Source organism: Lagopus muta, chromosome 8 (genome assembly GCF_023343835.1).
Source record: "Lagopus muta isolate bLagMut1 chromosome 8, bLagMut1 primary, whole genome shotgun sequence".
NCBI lineage: Eukaryota > Metazoa > Chordata > Aves > Galliformes > Phasianidae > Lagopus > Lagopus muta.
In genome coordinates this window covers 3,614,973-3,629,972 of record NC_064440.1, presented here as the reverse complement: position 1 = coordinate 3,629,972, position 15,000 = coordinate 3,614,973, and the positions used below count along the sequence as shown (strand labels likewise).

The window sequence follows — 15,000 nt, the reverse complement described above, 5'->3', positions numbered from 1 at the left end:
AACAAGCTTTAGCATCACTGAAAGGGATAGATTACTTTCTACTTGATACTCACCAAGCACTTCAGCGAGGTACTGAAAAATTGGGTTGTCAAATAAATGAATGATTACTGAATTCAGAAATACTTTTTTTTTTTTTTTACTTAAATGTAAATATGACACATTTAAAACTGAGGGAATTTGAACCTATAATTGGAGAGAACAAAAATGCTGTACCAACAATTTATTAAAAAAAAAAAAAGTCTGTAAAAAAATCTCTTAAATAGATTTTCAGCAAAGCATGTGCAACAGGTTTTATTGGTACTTGTTAGCAATGACCTGCATATGTCATTTGTATGAATATGGCCCTATCAAATGCATGGTGATGAGACACATTTCACCACGCTGCCCTTTATATAGACTCTATTTATATACGAGGATGAATGAATTGACAAGACAAGAGGTGCGGCATATAGATTTGATATACTAGCATAAATTTAGGATGATCTACATTATTCATAAGTACTGAAGCCACAAATGAGATATGTAACAACATCCAAAATGAGTGTCAATAGAATCTGTTCCCGCAGTGCACCATCGTATATTCCTATCTGTCACATATTCCTTAGAAATTTCTCCTTCTAAGAAATCTGGTGTGCTCAGTCTGGAAAGCAATGTTGCCTTCTGATCAGTGATAAGACCCGCTTGCAAAAACGGGCTTTCAGAAAACTATCTGAAAAGAAAGTGGACAGAAAGCACAAAGAACTTCCTACTACCAAATTACGGCTTATTTGTGCAATCCAGCCTGGCCACAGGTGGGGACCAAAACATTATATGGATCCAATCCATTTTGCCAGTCTCACAAACAGCAAAATCAAAATTAAAAGAATTGAAAATTAACAGACCAGGAGGTAACAGATAGTACAGAACTGACAAAAAGACAGATTTTCGCCCGGTCCCAAGTGCAATTCTACATACTGAAGCAGCAGAGGGATACAGGTCTTCAATTTGGAAAACACAGATGACCTAAAACACCCCATATTTTGGTTCACCTGTGGCTGATACACATTTTTAAAAGTTTTAATTTACTGCATGCACACCCATAGCGGGATCTGATCGTTCTGTTTATCACCACAAGCTCTCAGACACGAAGCAGTGCGTACACAGGATAAACCCCATGTCTTTTGCAAACGGATAAAACTGTTTGCAGAGTCAGAAACCAAGGGAAGGATGGACTGTGCAGAAGAGTGGTAGAAAAATATTAACGATTAACGATCACTTTTACACGAGACACAAACCAGAAGCTCTCGGACAACTTCTTAACCCCATGTTTGAAAGGAAACTAAGTGCTTTCACCTGCTAAAATCTCAGTCTGGGTTTCAGATGAGTGACCCAGGCTGAAATATTTTATTTCCGATCTGAACCACCCAATCACTTCCATCTATCTGGATGCTACAATAAATAGGGACATGCTAATAATAAACAAGTTATAAATATGGTTTTGCACTGCTAAGGAGAATGAAAAATGCTTGCTGTCTCTAATCATTTTAATTGTGCAACCTATCACTATTATTTAATATCCCAAGTAAAAACAATTAAAATAAGTTGTTCTATTTCACGGTAACTTTATGATAAAGATTTAAAAAACAGAAGTAAAAAGTACCTGGAACATCAGTGAAAGTCTCCCCAAGGACGGACACGTGAAAAGGTAGCTCCTGCTCCTTCAGTTTCAGCAGCACTTTAAAGAAAGTTTCAGGATCTTTGTCATGTTCCCTTGAAATAAACAGAACTTATCTCAGCATCACTTGTGTTTACTTCTGAAATTGTTTTCTGTTTACCAGAACAGTATTTATCTTCAGTTCTACTTCGAGTATAAATTCCCTCTTTGTTTATACAGCATGCTTGAATATTTTCCCCAACCCAGCACTCAGGAACAGAGCTGCTTCATGCGATGCCAGTATCTCTTCCCTGTCCTCAAACAATGCAACATCACACTAGAGAAAGGATAAGGTGGGAAAAAGCCATGATCATTTCTAGTTTTTCCTTATGTATACAATCTTCTTTCCAGAATATGCTTATTCTTTATAGGAGATTGCATCCTTATCCTATAGTACATTTCACATATATTTTTTTTTCAGGAGTAACACATTACTAAAAAACTTTTGCTAAAAAAATAGGATCTCCCCAGCCAGAATGTCATGAATCTGTGTACCGATGGAAAGCTCCTGATCCCTTTGGTGCTTCAGGTGAAAAAGAAAAGAAAGAACTAATAGAAGGCAAAACCCAATTTGGTTAATAACAAAGTGGAAAAAAACAATTTGTTTGTCTACTGCCTTTACCAAGACAGTTAAATGGTTAAAAAGATAGCACAGATGATCTAAACCTCCAAAATTTGGTAGATTATATTAAAAACAAAATAAGATAGTTCCTCAAGCTAAGGTGAATATTACATACATCTCCCATCTAATTATTCTGCTTTAAATTATTGTATTTTAGACAGATGTGCGCCATATGCCTTTAAGATATTTTGGTTTTATTTATTATTTAGAAAACTCCACTGTTTTCCTTCCTGTGCTAAGGGAAAACCTACAGCTCAGTGGCCCTGATGTCTTTCTTCACAGACTGATTTTCCAGAGTGAATCTGTAGGTTTGTCACACCGCTATATGAAAGATTAATAATTATATCGTTCAGGAAATCTGAAGCCAAATGACATCTGCAGCTCTACATGTGTTAATTTCTCATTCAGTCAATATTTTTGGTTTAGGGAATTAAAACAAATTAATCTTATAATTAATATGACTTTCCTAGGCGGCAAAAAATTGTCAGGAGCCGGGAAGTTCTCTGAATCAGATGCATTTTTTTCTAAAAGAAAGCCAGACAATAATTACTTTAAGAAGTTCTGCATCTCCCAGATTTGTTTTGTTCCAAATAATAAAGAGGAATGCAACAGCATAAGCTTCCTAATTTGTTTCACATCTGCAAACCAGGAGTCTTCACGGTGGTTCCAGTAACTGAAGTGGATAAGAGAGAATTCGGACAGAGAATTTCTTTTAGCTGCAAAAACACAAGAGCTGCTTGAAATGAGAGATCCACCTGTTTCTGGCAGGTAAGTTATCAGTCCAAGCCTATTCCCTGTTCTCTGTTTGCCTCAGTTTCCCTTTTGGGCAGGTGCTCATGATGTGCATAAGCGATCCTGAGGAGCACTGAGGCCCACAGCTTCCCATTCACCATGGGCCCCGACAGACAGAGCTCACATGGATCCTTCCAAGCTTTTCACAGCCGCGCTATCGGCTTCTCAGTCACAAAAAGTCCTTCCAGAAAAGGAAATGCTTTCCCTCTCCCTTTCCAGAAGAGACCAGGGGTCCCAGAGGCAGCCAAAAGTGGAGGATGCTGTTGGAGCCACATTGTCAAGGAGCTGGCAGGAGAACGTGAAGCCTCGCGGCTCGGAGAAGCCACATAAGCTGCACATATTTAGGAAAACTGATAGGAATTGGAAGTTGCAGCTTTGTTTAATAGGTGGGGAGGAACAGAAGGAAAATTTGGCACCCAGAAGGAATGCTGAAAGAGGAAATGTTTCCTCTGCACTGGAGGCTTTCTTAAGGGTTTTCTGATGTAGGTGATCCTCCTTCCTCATCTCCTCTGAAATATCTGGCTTTTATAAAATACTCAGAGGTTTCAGTGACCCATTTTGTGAACTCTGCCATCTTTTTCTCCCCAGCAGCTCATCCCATCCCTTCCTGTGACTTTTCCAAAGTGCAGCCGTTTCATTTTCACTCATTTCTGTTATAACCTAAAGCAAGCTTTTGGCATGTGCACCTACAGGTGGCAATGCCTTCTTACACCTGTATGTTAGCATAGATCCTGGTAGAAAGGACTAACTAACACAAGACCGCATCTTTACCACACCAAAGAGCGCTACGTTTCTTGGCTGACATGGAGAAAGCCATATACAATCCAGTCTGCCTTACTCAGCAACAACTGCTAAACACACCAGATTGTCATAGCAGTGATCGTGGAAAAAGATGAACACAATATGGAATGTCTGTTCTGTAAAGATCTGCTCAAAATGACGTGCACTTTTGGCTGCATCTGTTGCATTTTGGAGCTTTATTAAACAGTATTAATTATATATTCTCCATTTCCTTAGGAAGGACTGCAAAATATTATAGAAGCCTGATAAAAAAAAATTTCTTTCGAGATATTACCTTTTGGAGAAAATTAACCTAATTTGATTCCAGGGTCTGGCTTAGCTATTTAGTTTAGGTATTTGCAATGCTCTTGGATTTTTACTAGAAATGGTCTGCATCTGGTAAAGGAAAAGTAAGAACTGGCATGGTATGAATGCAGTCTAATTTCATCCTAAGAACATGAAAGCACCAGAATGGCCAAACTCCAGCTGCAAACTTCCACAAAGTGGACACAGGCACCATCTGCTTCCTGCTCATACCTATATTTGCATTTGAGTACAATGCTCTTGGAGCTGCTCAGTCTCCAGGTTTAAATACTGCACACTAACATCTTTTTTTAACCCAGAATTACTCAAAGCTTTTTAATTTTTCTGTCCCAAACACGTTTGAAGTGTAGCGGTCAGGGAGTGGGATCAGAGTTCATCCTGATTTATGGTAACTTCCCCTTGTAAACCAAAAAAACTTTCAGGACTGTCCCCAGGTGAGCAATGGGAGGGCCGTAGCATTACTCCCCATCACTATCAAGCCTCTCTTATCTCCACCTTAGATTTTCTGTTTAGAACATGGGTGAGATAGTATTACTTTTTCACCACAGACGGACACTGTCAGGATTAATTGATGACTTGACATCCCTCTTTTCAGTCTAAAAGGATTTAAAACCACAGCCTCTTTGCGCTGCAGCGATGCACCTCTGTGCAATCAGTGGTGAAAGTCTTCAAAGCACTCTTCTGCTTTTCAGGAAACCCCAGAGCTTTGCCCTTTGCTGGACCTGGAAGGAGAGTGCATACAAGACAGCTGAACCCGAGTTAATCCTTGCTGCTGCAGGACACCTACACCCTGACCAGTGATGGAAAATACATGGGGACAATAAAGAAATAAAAGGAATAGCAGAATTTTATGCACTATTCTGTGCATATTCGTCTCTTGAATTTAAGTGAAATTTAGTATGAGACCCAGGTGGTTTTCTGTGACTCGAGCTTCCATTTTTAAGTATACGTAAACTTAAACTTGGTGACAATCCCAGCTATTTAGAATTTGGAGAAAGACACATACAACAATGCAATTGGAAAGCAAAGAGTTGGGCAAGAGAGACAGAACTTGCTCTAAGCCACAAAATGAATGCAATGTATTAAAAAGAAATCCAGTTTAAAATCTGTGTAAGTAAGTCAGTAATATGAAAGTGCTGAGCCAGGGAGAAATTCTAAATATTTCAGATAATGCTGCATGAAGGTTTGCAACGATTTTGGTCCTGTCATCTCCCAAGGTGGGCCACAGTCTGAAAGGGTTACAAATGAGCTCAGCTAAATGCAATATTAAAAAGCTTGATCTTAATCTTCTTAAGACATTTAGCATGGCCGATTTGCAGTATTTCAGTGGTAGAGAATTCAAAATGGTGAAGGGCACACAGCAATATTTCACTTCAGACAGTGCTTGAAAGCCAAGCAATTCAAAACATTTCTTACACAACAGTAAGTAGAACACATTGAGAGCTCAGAGAGGATCAGCAGCATTAGTTCCAAGTCACAGAGGAGCAACCTATGGTAAGCATCAGGTAAGGAACCCACCTTCCAACCTGTGTGCATCTCCTGTTGCCTGCTAACTTCATAAAATCTCTTGAATGTCAGACAGGCAAAGGTGAGAAGTGTCATTACTAAAACAAGTAAAAAATCTTCAGAAGTAAAAGTAGCATTTTAGCACTTTTCTAAAATATACAGCAAGAGGTGAAACACATTCCTGGCTATATGCAGTTATTGACAGAAAATGGCTCACAGAAGAGGCTGCTAAAGAATTCTTCATTATTTATGAGGTTGGGCAGCATTTCTGGAGACAGAGAAAAGAAATAGGAAAAGGGAGAAGGTTGGGAAGAAAGGAAAGAATACAGAAGAGTCAGGCTCTGATGGAAATAGAAGCTGCCGAGAGCATTTGAGAGCATTATCAGTGGCAGAGAAAAGGTCAGAAAAATATCAGTAAAGATATAAATTAGGAAGCAAAAATAAAACTGCACATTAATTAAAGGAGAAGAATGGAACAGAAGGAATAAAAAGAGGAAAGACATTCAGCAATGTTAGAAGAGAAGCATGGTGCAAAGAGGATGGAGAACAAAAGAATCAAGGACGAGGAGGTAGAAAACCTATGCAACCCATTGAAAAACTTCAAATTTCTGAGACAATGAAGGAGAAGAACAACAGGGGCTGCTGAGAGCAGGGGGGGCAGCAAGGCAAGACCCACACCTTCACTGCAAGCAGAGCCAGAAGCTGGAAGGTGCCCTTATCCCAGTAATGTTCTTTCTTGGGGTGATGAAAGCAGGAACTTGAGGTTCTCTACCTGTTTGGCTGACACACTGCAGACCTGGGGAAGGAGATGGAGGATGCCATGGGCTGATAGGAGGACTTGTATGACAACAGCCTCCTGCTGACCCTCTATCTCATTCTCAAGAAAAAAAGGGCAGCACATGAAGAAGTGGGGCAGCCCTGAAATGCACACTCTGCTGAACTAGAAATGGGGCTTCACTTCACGCCAAAACTGACCTAGAGAAAAATGATCAGTGATTTAAGACTGAACTGCACTATTTACTAGAATATGCCTTGATATTTTGCATTACATTTTGAGGTCAGTAAAATTTGAATCTAGGCTAATTATAATCCAATAATGTTAGAAAGCAACAGTGTAGTTACAAGGAAAGAAGCATGGCCTTCAGAACAGAGAATTACAGAGTTCTGGTCTTTTCCTGACACTGATTTCCCACGAGAGCGCTCTGCCCAGGTTTCCTCATCTGTACGATGCAGCTCTACAGGAGCTTTCATCTCCAGAAGTGTGCTGAGGGTCAGAGTCAGTAAATACTTCTGGAAGACAATATTCTTCCTAAAGTGAGAGGACTTGTATTACAAGCCTATTCAGCATACAGATGAAATACATGTAAATAATTATTTTCATGGTGAGCAGAAGATTTTCCTCAATCAAATGATTCCAGTTATACATTTTCCATGTTGACGTTAAAAAAAAGGAGCAAAAAAAAAAAAAATTAAGAAATTTTCATAGCAAATTTCTGGTAACAATGCTCCCGATAACTGCAAAAGAGGAAATATTACTGTCCAGGAAAGAGCTGTTAGGAAAGAAATGGGGGAAAAAGAAATAACTATGGGAATGCAAACATGAAGGAAAAGTTAATTGCTTTCCATTTATTCAATTTATCACAGTATTTTTTTCCATCTTTTTACATCTCCAATGTGAGGCAGAGGTACAGTGTAAATATGTAGTTAGGTCCAATGAGTTTTCTTCTTCAGCTGATATGCTTACAAAATGTCTCTGCTGTAATTGTGCCTCTAAACATTGTCTGGCATCATCAGCATCAAAAGTTACCGCAACATCTAATACCCCTTCAGTTAACAGAAAATGGAGTCAGCTAAAAGAAAATGCTTTTGTGTAAGCATAAATAATAAAAAAAAAAAAAAAAAGATGCTGAAGAATAAATTCCAGGCAGCAATTTGGAGGTCCTGCAAGTAAAAAAAGGCCCTGATGCTCACCTGTGCTTGCAAAATACCTGTGCACACCTAGGGATTCAACGCTGGCAGGGCACAGGCACAAAGCAGCTGAACACTACTGGCAAACACCGTGTTTTATTTTCAACTGTAGCCCATGACTTATTTACAGTGAGGAGTGTGTATTTTACCTTCTGTTTTTTGTTTTTTCTTTTTTTTAAATTGCTGGCCTGAGAAAAATGGGTGGCATTTTGCTTTACGCTGGAAAAGCATTTTCTCCTATCTTGCATTATCTGGAGGAGATTCATAAAAAAAGAACCTTGGGAGTTTATTGTTTAGATTCTTCTTCTTCTCCCCTCACAATTCATGAAGAGAAATCTCAAAATAAAATATTACGCATTCTCCACCCAAAGAAACCTCAGGATCACCATCAGTCATTGAGCCTCCTGCTTATTTCCTAAAGAGAGATTAACCTTTGGAGACAAAGACCGTTCTTTGGTCTCAGTTCCATTGGTGTAAAAATCAATGCACTTTTATTCAGATGCCTTTCTTTCAGTTCTTTTACTCCAAATTAGTTAACTTAGCTTTTCACAAGTGCAGGACTTAGATGAAAACCATTTCTGTTGCATTTGCCATGGAATCCACTAACTGCTATGGACCACCTCAACTAGTTTATTTAAAAAAAATAGAAATGAACTTCCTTTTGTGTTCCGAAGGTAATATGACAAATGGTTCCCTGTTGTTGGGACTCACAGTAAGCAAGATAAAGAATGTGAGTGATGCTGACAGCCCTGATAACCATACCTAGTATACACCATTTTAATTCCACATACTATACAAATCATGCCTTGGTAATAATAGATGGCTATGAATATGATAGTAAGTGGCTAAGAATTTTCTCAGGTGGTTCATTGGAAGAACAGAAGAATCTAACATAAGTCACTATGTGAAAAATACTCTCTTACACATTTGCCTGATATTGGAAAATCCACCATACTGAACCCTGGGGAACAACTCTGTCCATTCCTCTCTAATGGTCAAAGTGAACTCATATCACCAAACTACGACTTACTGAATAATCTTCCAAAAGCTCTGTCTAGGTCAAAACCGAGTCCTGGTCACTAATGACTACTATGAGGGGAGTGAGAACACTTACCAAAGATAACTCTTGCTTCTTGGATTTGTGAAGCTGCCCTCTGCAAGGATGGAGCTCCTAAGAAGGAACTCTTTTGGCAAGAAGACCATGGTTTGAAACTCATTAGTCAAAGAGATTAACACAACTACACATCTCACAGCTTTCAGAACAAGGAATGAACTCATTTCATCGAGTCAAGATTTCACACAACTGCAAGCAAGAAAAAGCAGAGATTAGAGAAGACAAAGGGAGAAAGGAAAGATGAAAAGGAGAAGAGGAAAGTGGGGAGGAAAAGAAGAGAGTGAGAGAAGAAAATCACATATTGCAGTGCAGTAAGAAGAAATTAATTACAAAGAGCTTTGAGGGAAGAAGCAGAATAAACATAACCCCCCATTACTGGTGAAAGTAAAGAAGAATATTAGATCATTGGCTGACGAACAACTTGATTTTTGTCTCTCAGAAGGTGTTTGCATGCTTTGGTGATGGGTGCTGCACATTACAAAGGGAGCTGGTGGCTCTGTCTGCTAAGTTCACCCAGGACTTATCACAAAACCTTTTCTGTCCTTGTTTATGATGTTTCCCAGGACTGAAGCCATCTTGGACTATGATCTTCCAGAAAAAATGCTGCCAAAAATTTTCCAGAACAGCCAAAGAACAAGATTTAAAAGTCCCACTACCTAATGCAACTGCAGCGCATATCTTGCATACATTACATTTCAAAGAAGCCTCTGTTCTATGCATTCAAGCCTCGTTTTCTCTTTGAGCAAGAACTGAATATATGAATGGGTTTGATTTTATGTCAAAGAATTGCTTTTTATTGCCCTTGTGAAGATCTTCCTAAAAATATCCACATTTTGGACACATCTCAGATCAGTCAGGCTGCTGAAACCCAGGCAGAATCTAACATCTGAACTGAAAACACAGAGCTTGCCTTCACTTTCACGGATTCCTCTCCTGGACTCAGAATAACATCATCGGACTTCTCAGAATAAAGAACGAGTTTGTATGCATTAAGAATACAAAATCACAAGAAAAAGAGGAAGATTTCCTAAGAAAAAGACAATGGTAGAAGATAGGGGATGAAGAGGCAGAAAGTGCTAATGGTAAAGTGTGCACTTTTAGTTTGACTTAAAACTCTCAGAAGTGAACCACAAAAAGCAAAAGGAATGAATAAGATCCAATCAATTTGACCAGCTCTACAAAAATAGCACAGCTGAGTAAAGATAGAAAGGGTGGGAGACAAAAAGATGTAAGACCAGGTCTGATCTTATAAGGAAGAAAGTAACAAACTGATTAAGAAAATTAATGGGAGAGATCAAGAGGGCAACGCAGTAAGGTTGGACAACGAGACTTATGAGCAAGCAGGAATCAAATAGGACAGTACCATGTGAAGGTAGGGAGAGTGATGGCAACTTCTGGACAAGAGAAATGGTGAGAAATTGTGGGAGAGGAAAATGAGATTTGCTGCAAATAGGAATAGAAAGGAGGACATGCCTGTGGAATTGAGCCTGGAAAAGAGAAAAGGAAGATGTCTGAAAGAGAAAGGTCAAGATGACTTTGGGAGAAAGGGACAGAAAGATGACTTTGATGACAACAGGTGGAAGACTGTAAGCCCTCTTCCTTCACAGCCATTAAAGGACTCCTTCATCCCACCAGTACACATGCATTCCTGCTAAAAGAACGTTCCTGGGTTTTGCAATTGCTTGGAGAAGAAAGACATCATAAAATGAATCTCTCGTCAAGGAAGAGGGCAAAGACAAGCTTACTGGAGCTTTTGTGTCAAACCGAGGTACACTGATCCCAGACATTTAAGTTCTCAATTTTTCCAGTCCTATGTTTAAGTCAAGATCATCTTTTCAGTCATGGCTGAAACACTTGTCACGAGAGCCTTCAGAGGACAGCACTGAAGTGGCTGCACTATGAGCAGCTGGGTAGGACAGAGGAAACAAAGAAGGAAGGTTCCTAGATATGACATTTGAAGTAGAATCTTGATGCTGTTTGCCTTCTGCTTTAAAATGCAAAAGCATCCCCTGTAGCAGAAGAGCACTCACAGGGCTCGATCTTTGCTTCTGGGGCAGATAACACTGCTTTTACAATCGCTTACTGCTCTCACTATGTGCACCCCAGGTAGGATGTGCTTTAACCTCGACTTTACGGGAGTGGAAAAAGGGTTGACGCCAAATTTCTCCACGCGTAATAAGGAGCAAAACAGGGCTGCAGAGCTTGAACGGCGAAAAGAAAGCACAGTGCTTAGTAGAAGTGAAAGAACTGAATGTATTTGGGGGAGCAGTGAGTAAAAAAGAAACTTTTATTTTAATACGATTCTTTTTCAGCCTATTAAGTTCTCCAATATCAGAACGCAGTCTGCTAAAAGTTAGTAAATAAAGGCTTTCTGGAGAGCTTTATTAAATCACTTATGACTTATCAAGTTAAAACTCCCACTCAGATATCTTAATAAAACTTTCAGAGAATATATTTAATTTTACTGGAAACCAGAAACCAATTGCTAACCACAGGAGTTACTGTGTGCTACATCACTGAACAGCTTTCCGTAAATAGAATATTTACCAACAACTTGGATTTAGTTCTCTAAAGTTTCGGTTTCTGAAGGTCAAATAACTATGTAACTGCTTAATAAAGAAGCAAAGAAGTACCTCTAAATATCTCCAAGCTCTGATGGGCTTATATGCTGCTCCTTAGGTGAGGTATTAGCAAAGCTTATTTATTTTCATTTCCAAGGCTTTTATTTGCTCTCTCCCTTGTGGTAAAGCTGATTTCCATGATGATTCCCTTCTTAATTTTAATACCCTTTTTACTCATCATATAGACATAAGAATTTTCCATAAAATAATGAAACCCTTCCAAAGGAAATGAAGACAACTAGGAAAGTAAACTACAGCTTACTTTTTTTTTTCTTCCCCCAATTAATTGATCCACTGTCATATGCATATATGAAAGATTTTTTTTAATGAAAGGAAAATAAGGTTAATTAACATAAAACCCCTCACTCCTTGAGATGTTGAATTTTGAATTTTATCCATGCTGCCTTAAGTGCCTTGATTTCCCAGTAATGACCTAGTTCTCCTAATGAGTAACATTAACCCCTGGCTGTAGCTGTCCAGGACTTAATTGTCAACTGGAGCTGAAATAGGAGAGTTTGCCGATCAGCAGGTATGTGGTATATTAACTCATGTCATTTCAGACCCTAATAAATAAATCTGTTGCTAAGGCAACAGGAACATCACTTTTTTTCTTTTTTTTTTCCCCCCTTTTTTAAAGGAAACTGCCTTTCACACCGAGCTTTTTAAAAAGGAAATTAACTACATGTAACCATAATTAGAAGAAACATCGTTTCTCATCTGAGAAACATATCTACATTAATGAAAAAAGGCATTCAAAAAGAGGACTGCTTTCTACTGTGACCGGAGTAACTGAAATGATTTCCCTCAAGTGAAGGAATGCAATTTGAAGCACACATCTGAGTGAAAACAGATCACAAAATATTTTAGCTTTTTGTATTTCTGAGATAGTCCTCCTCTGCTTTATTACACTGCTGATACCAAATGAGCAAAATGCTTCAGCTACTAATCAGCAGCCTGGGCAATTGAAACCAGATGAGAAAAAATACCACTCAAAATCTAACACCTTCACTACCGTCTGTGTATCTTCCAATATGATTGGCAGAAACACAATCTTCTGCAAGGATAAAAAACGCTCCACCACCAACTCATCAGACTTATCGGCTAATGAAAATTTAAGTACCTGATTTAAACACAGATGCCACTGCTCCTCTCTGTCCCACGGCCACAGCTACATGAAACTTGAATGGGAAAAGCAAGAGGAGACTGGCGCAGTCATCAGAGCTGGGCAAGAACACATCACAAAAGGCACATGTGATTTGGGTATTTGCTTTCTGCCTCAGTTTCTCCACCTGCAAGATCAGACTCTGAACATTGTGGTTTCAGAATACTCGATCTGAAGTGTTACAAAAAGGCAAACTCCATGTATGTGCAAGCAGTAAAGCTGCAAGTGATGCTCACTACAGGAGCTGGATTTTCACAATTGAGACATCTCTACGATATGGTGAAAATTTCTGCAACCTCTCAGAAACAAGGATTAAGGAATAGTGCATCTTCCACTGAAACGATTCAATATCCCAAATTCCTGGCTGCTGGAAGAAGTTTCAAGATTAGATTTCACCAACGAATGAATGATGAAATAAGACAAATGCTTCCAAACTCCCCTTCCAGTTTGCATTTAAATCTGAATTTCACAGAGTATTCCATCAACTTTCTAGTTCACTCTTCAAAATAAACTAATATCTCCTCTCAAACATAACTCTGGATTGCATGAAAAAGAAGTCAGATTCTTATTTTTGCCTTAGATGTTCAAGAAGTCAAGGTGTCAGCTTCTACTTAATCAGACAAACCTACACACACATTCATGGCAATTGGCCATTTGTCATCTGTACGGCACTTTTGGTGAACACTTTTCTTTGGGAGTATTGGATAACTTTCCTTACATGCTTCTAAAAAGTATCCATTTTAAAACTGTTACTGTACGTCCTGTGGGCTTTTTATCATATCTGGTACCTTTTAGTTCGGGCTGTATAAACACTTGCATTTTAAGCCTTTGCTTTCAGTCTGTCTTATCTACCATACACTTTCACCTTTTAGGATTACATTTGCCAGAATCGGTTGCTTTTCAGAGATGAAGTTTTCCTGTAGCCACTCAATCCCCACATAGCACAAAGCCAGAGCCCAGTTCTCTGCAATTTCCCCATACAAGGTTGCAGAGAAGCACAAACCTGCTGAGATTTCCCTGAAATGGAGGATTTTGTGGGTGATGCAAGCAAGATACTTCTGAAAACGATCGACCTCTGTCTTCCTTACGTGATGCTGCATGTGTAGCCATCTGGAAAGGAAAAGCAACCAATCCCTACAGTTCTGTGATTCTGCTGGGGATGCCCATTGAGGCTAATAACAGCTTCGAGTACTCAAAGGCGATTTCGAGGTGGAGCACTTTCATCTTCTGCTGCCTTTCTACACCTGAATTCCTGGTGGGATAAATTTATTCTGCAGTGTGAGCAAAATATGACTTGGGTATAGATTCACTGTGTATTAAAGAAACTGCGTTCTCGAGAGTCTGTGTATTAAACACTTCTGAATTCTGAATTCCCATTAAAGCTGAACACATGAACTACACAAATTCTGTATGGCACTGCCGAGATGGAAAGTCATGAGGCGCTACAATTAAAAATACGCCCTCGTAGGCTCCTCTTCTTTGCAGTTTGCAGGGGGCTTGTGCTCAGCTCGCTGATTCATCACTGTCACCTCCCAGAAGAAAGTAAGCTGGCTGTACTATCAGAGACACATTTCTGAGCAAAGGTCCTTGGGGTGGGCAGCCATGTGGCAGCGCAGTGATGGGCACACGGTGCACACAAAACAAGCTTTTCTCCACAGACTCCTTTCTTAAGCTCTTTGGGTTCAGTGATGCTCTACATTCAAACCAGGCAGTGGTGCAGGGCGCTATCTCTGCGCACACCATTTTCCCTTAGACCAGAAATCTGCAGATAAATTTCCGCAATCTGGGTTTTTTTTCTCTTCTGCATTTCCTCGTCGTGACTTCCACTGCAGTTCCTCATGCTCCTGTATCTCCTTCCCCACGCTCTTGTCACACACAGCTACGTACAACGTGAGATAATGGGTTTATCTGATTTTTCACGAGAATTGATAAGGGCTATTTGTTTGCGTGTGTGTGTAAATTCTCGCCGATTCCACGTGTGATCTTTTATCGCACCCATGCAATTAGGGGAAGAAGAATTGATTTCTGACAACTTTCCGTTATCGAGATGATACAGCACAGGCAGGGAAGAAAGAAAGAACACGAGGCCCTTGAATTAAAAGAAACACTGCGGGTCTTCTCCATGAAAGAAAGGAGTAAAGAGCCCAGAATTTTACAGTAATAAATTCAGCATGTGGCATCTGCACGATGTGGGCTATGGTTTGGGGTGCAGTGGGTTTGCAACTTTGCACATTCACTGCCACACTCAAACGCAATATGAGAGGAGGAACAAGCTGGCGTAGCCTCAGTTACAGCAAAAGCTTTGGCAGGTGCCCCTGGCCTTGCTGGCGGGCAGCAAGAGGGAATAATGCAAGCACATAAATGCTTGCGTGCAAATTTTGTGGTGAGAAAGGATTGTGCCACACCAGTGACCACCAT

General features: G+C 39.6%; 1 protein-coding gene across 12 annotated transcripts in view; it reads right to left on the bottom strand.

The window, feature by feature from the left end:
- The window catches only part of GTDC1 (glycosyltransferase like domain containing 1), a 174,850-nt gene that overhangs the window by 26,639 nt on the left and 133,211 nt on the right, over positions 1-15,000 (bottom strand). For all 12 annotated transcript variants that reach the window (XR_007378524.1, XR_007378523.1, XM_048952889.1 and 9 more), the window contains one exon: positions 1,640-1,749. Coding sequence is in view for 10 of the 12 variants with exons in the window: in XM_048952889.1 (XP_048808846.1) it covers positions 1,640-1,749 (110 nt within the window). In the remaining 2 variants the exon portion in view is untranslated. The remainder of the gene's footprint in view (positions 1-1,639; positions 1,750-15,000) is intronic.